Source organism: Malurus melanocephalus, unplaced genomic scaffold (genome assembly GCF_030028575.1).
Source record: "Malurus melanocephalus ecotype Western Australia unplaced genomic scaffold, MMel_1.1 scaffold_2649, whole genome shotgun sequence".
In the NCBI taxonomy this organism is placed as follows: domain Eukaryota; kingdom Metazoa; phylum Chordata; class Aves; order Passeriformes; family Maluridae; genus Malurus; species Malurus melanocephalus.
This window is the reverse complement of record NW_026625881.1, coordinates 3276-4717: the sequence shown is the minus strand read 5'-3', so window position 1 is coordinate 4717 and position 1442 is coordinate 3276. Positions and strand designations below refer to the sequence as shown.

At 56.9% G+C, this 1442-nt stretch overlaps 1 protein-coding gene across 1 annotated transcript in view; it reads left to right on the top strand.

Annotated features, from left to right (window-relative positions):
* Positions 1-1442, top strand: part of PPP1R9B (protein phosphatase 1 regulatory subunit 9B) — an 8749-nt gene that overhangs the window by 4039 nt on the left and 3268 nt on the right. The window contains exon 2 of the mRNA XM_057388868.1: positions 1376-1438. Within this exon, the coding sequence (XP_057244851.1) occupies positions 1376-1438 (63 nt within the window). The remainder of the gene's footprint in view (positions 1-1375; positions 1439-1442) is intronic.

Genomic DNA, 1442 nt, shown 5'->3' with positions numbered 1-1442 from the left:
AGATGGGGGTCAGAATCCCCATGGATTTGGGATCTTTTCATTTATTCTTTCCTTTTCCTTGCTTCCTTCCTAAATTCCTTCTTAAATTTCTTTCATTCCTTCCTAAATTCCTTCTTAAATTTCTTTCATTCCTTCCTAAATTCCTTCCTAAATTCCTTTCCTTCTTAAATTTCTTCCTAAATTCCTAAATTCCTAAATTCCTTCCTAAATTCCTCCCTCCTTCCCTTCCTTTTTCCACCCACCCATCCCTCCCTCCATCCCTCCCTCCATTCCACCATCCCTCCTATGGGATCCAGAACTCCCGGACCTCCCAAACCCTTTGGGACAGGGATTCTCTGGGGTCTTCTGTGCTCAGCCCAATCCCCGGGCGGATTCCTTGGGTTCTTGTGCTCAGCCCCCGTTCCCTGGAGGATTCTCCGGGGTCTCATATGCTCAACCCCAATCCCCATCACTCCCGGGTGGCTCCTGTGGAGCCTCGTGTGCTCAACCTCAATCTCCAGCACTCTTGGGGGATTCTCCAGGGTCTCATGTGCTCACTCCCGTTTCCCCATCACTCCTGGGGGTCTTCCTATGGGGTCTCGTGTCCTCAGCCCCCATTTCCTGGAGGATTCTTTGGGGTCTCGTGTGCTCAGCCCCCATTCCCTCGTCACTCTTGGGGGATTCTCTGGGGTCTCGTGTGCTCACCCCTGTTTCCCCAGTCCCCCCGGGGGATTCTCCAGGGTCTTGTGTGCTCAGTCCCAAATTCCCCGGGGGTTTCTCCAGGATCTCATGTGCTCATCCCCAATCCCCCAATCCCCCGGGGGATTTTCTGGGTTGTCATGTGCTCAGCCCCCATTCCCCGGGGGATTCCTGTGGGGTCTCATGTGCTCATCCCAAACCCCCCGGGGGATTCTCTGGGGTCTTGTGTGCTCACCCCAATCCCCCCATCACTCCTGGGGGTTCCTGTGGGGTCTCGTGTGCTCAGCCCCAATCCCCATCACTCCCGGGGGTTCCTGTGGGGTTTCATGCATTCACCCCCAATTCTCCATCACTCCCGGGGGTTCCTGTGGGGTCTCGTGTGCTCATCCCCAATCCCCCAGGGGATTCTCTGGGGTCTTGTGCACTCACCCCCAATTCCCCATCACTCCTGGGGGGTTCCTGTGGGGTCTCGTGTGCTCAGCCCCAATCCCCCGGGGGGTTCCTGTGGGGTTTCATGTGCTCACCCCAATTCCCATCACTCCCGGGGGTTCCTGTGGGGTTTCATGTGGTCACCCCCATTCCCCCATCACTCCCGGGGGTTCCTGTGGGGTTTCATGTGGTCACCCCAATTCCCCCATCACTCCTGGGGTTTCCTGTAGGGTTCCCCCATGCCTGAGCGGTTCCCTCGTCCCCCCAGGTGTTCAGCACCTACTCCAACGAGGATTACGACCGCCGCAATGAGGACGTGGATCCCATGGCGGCCT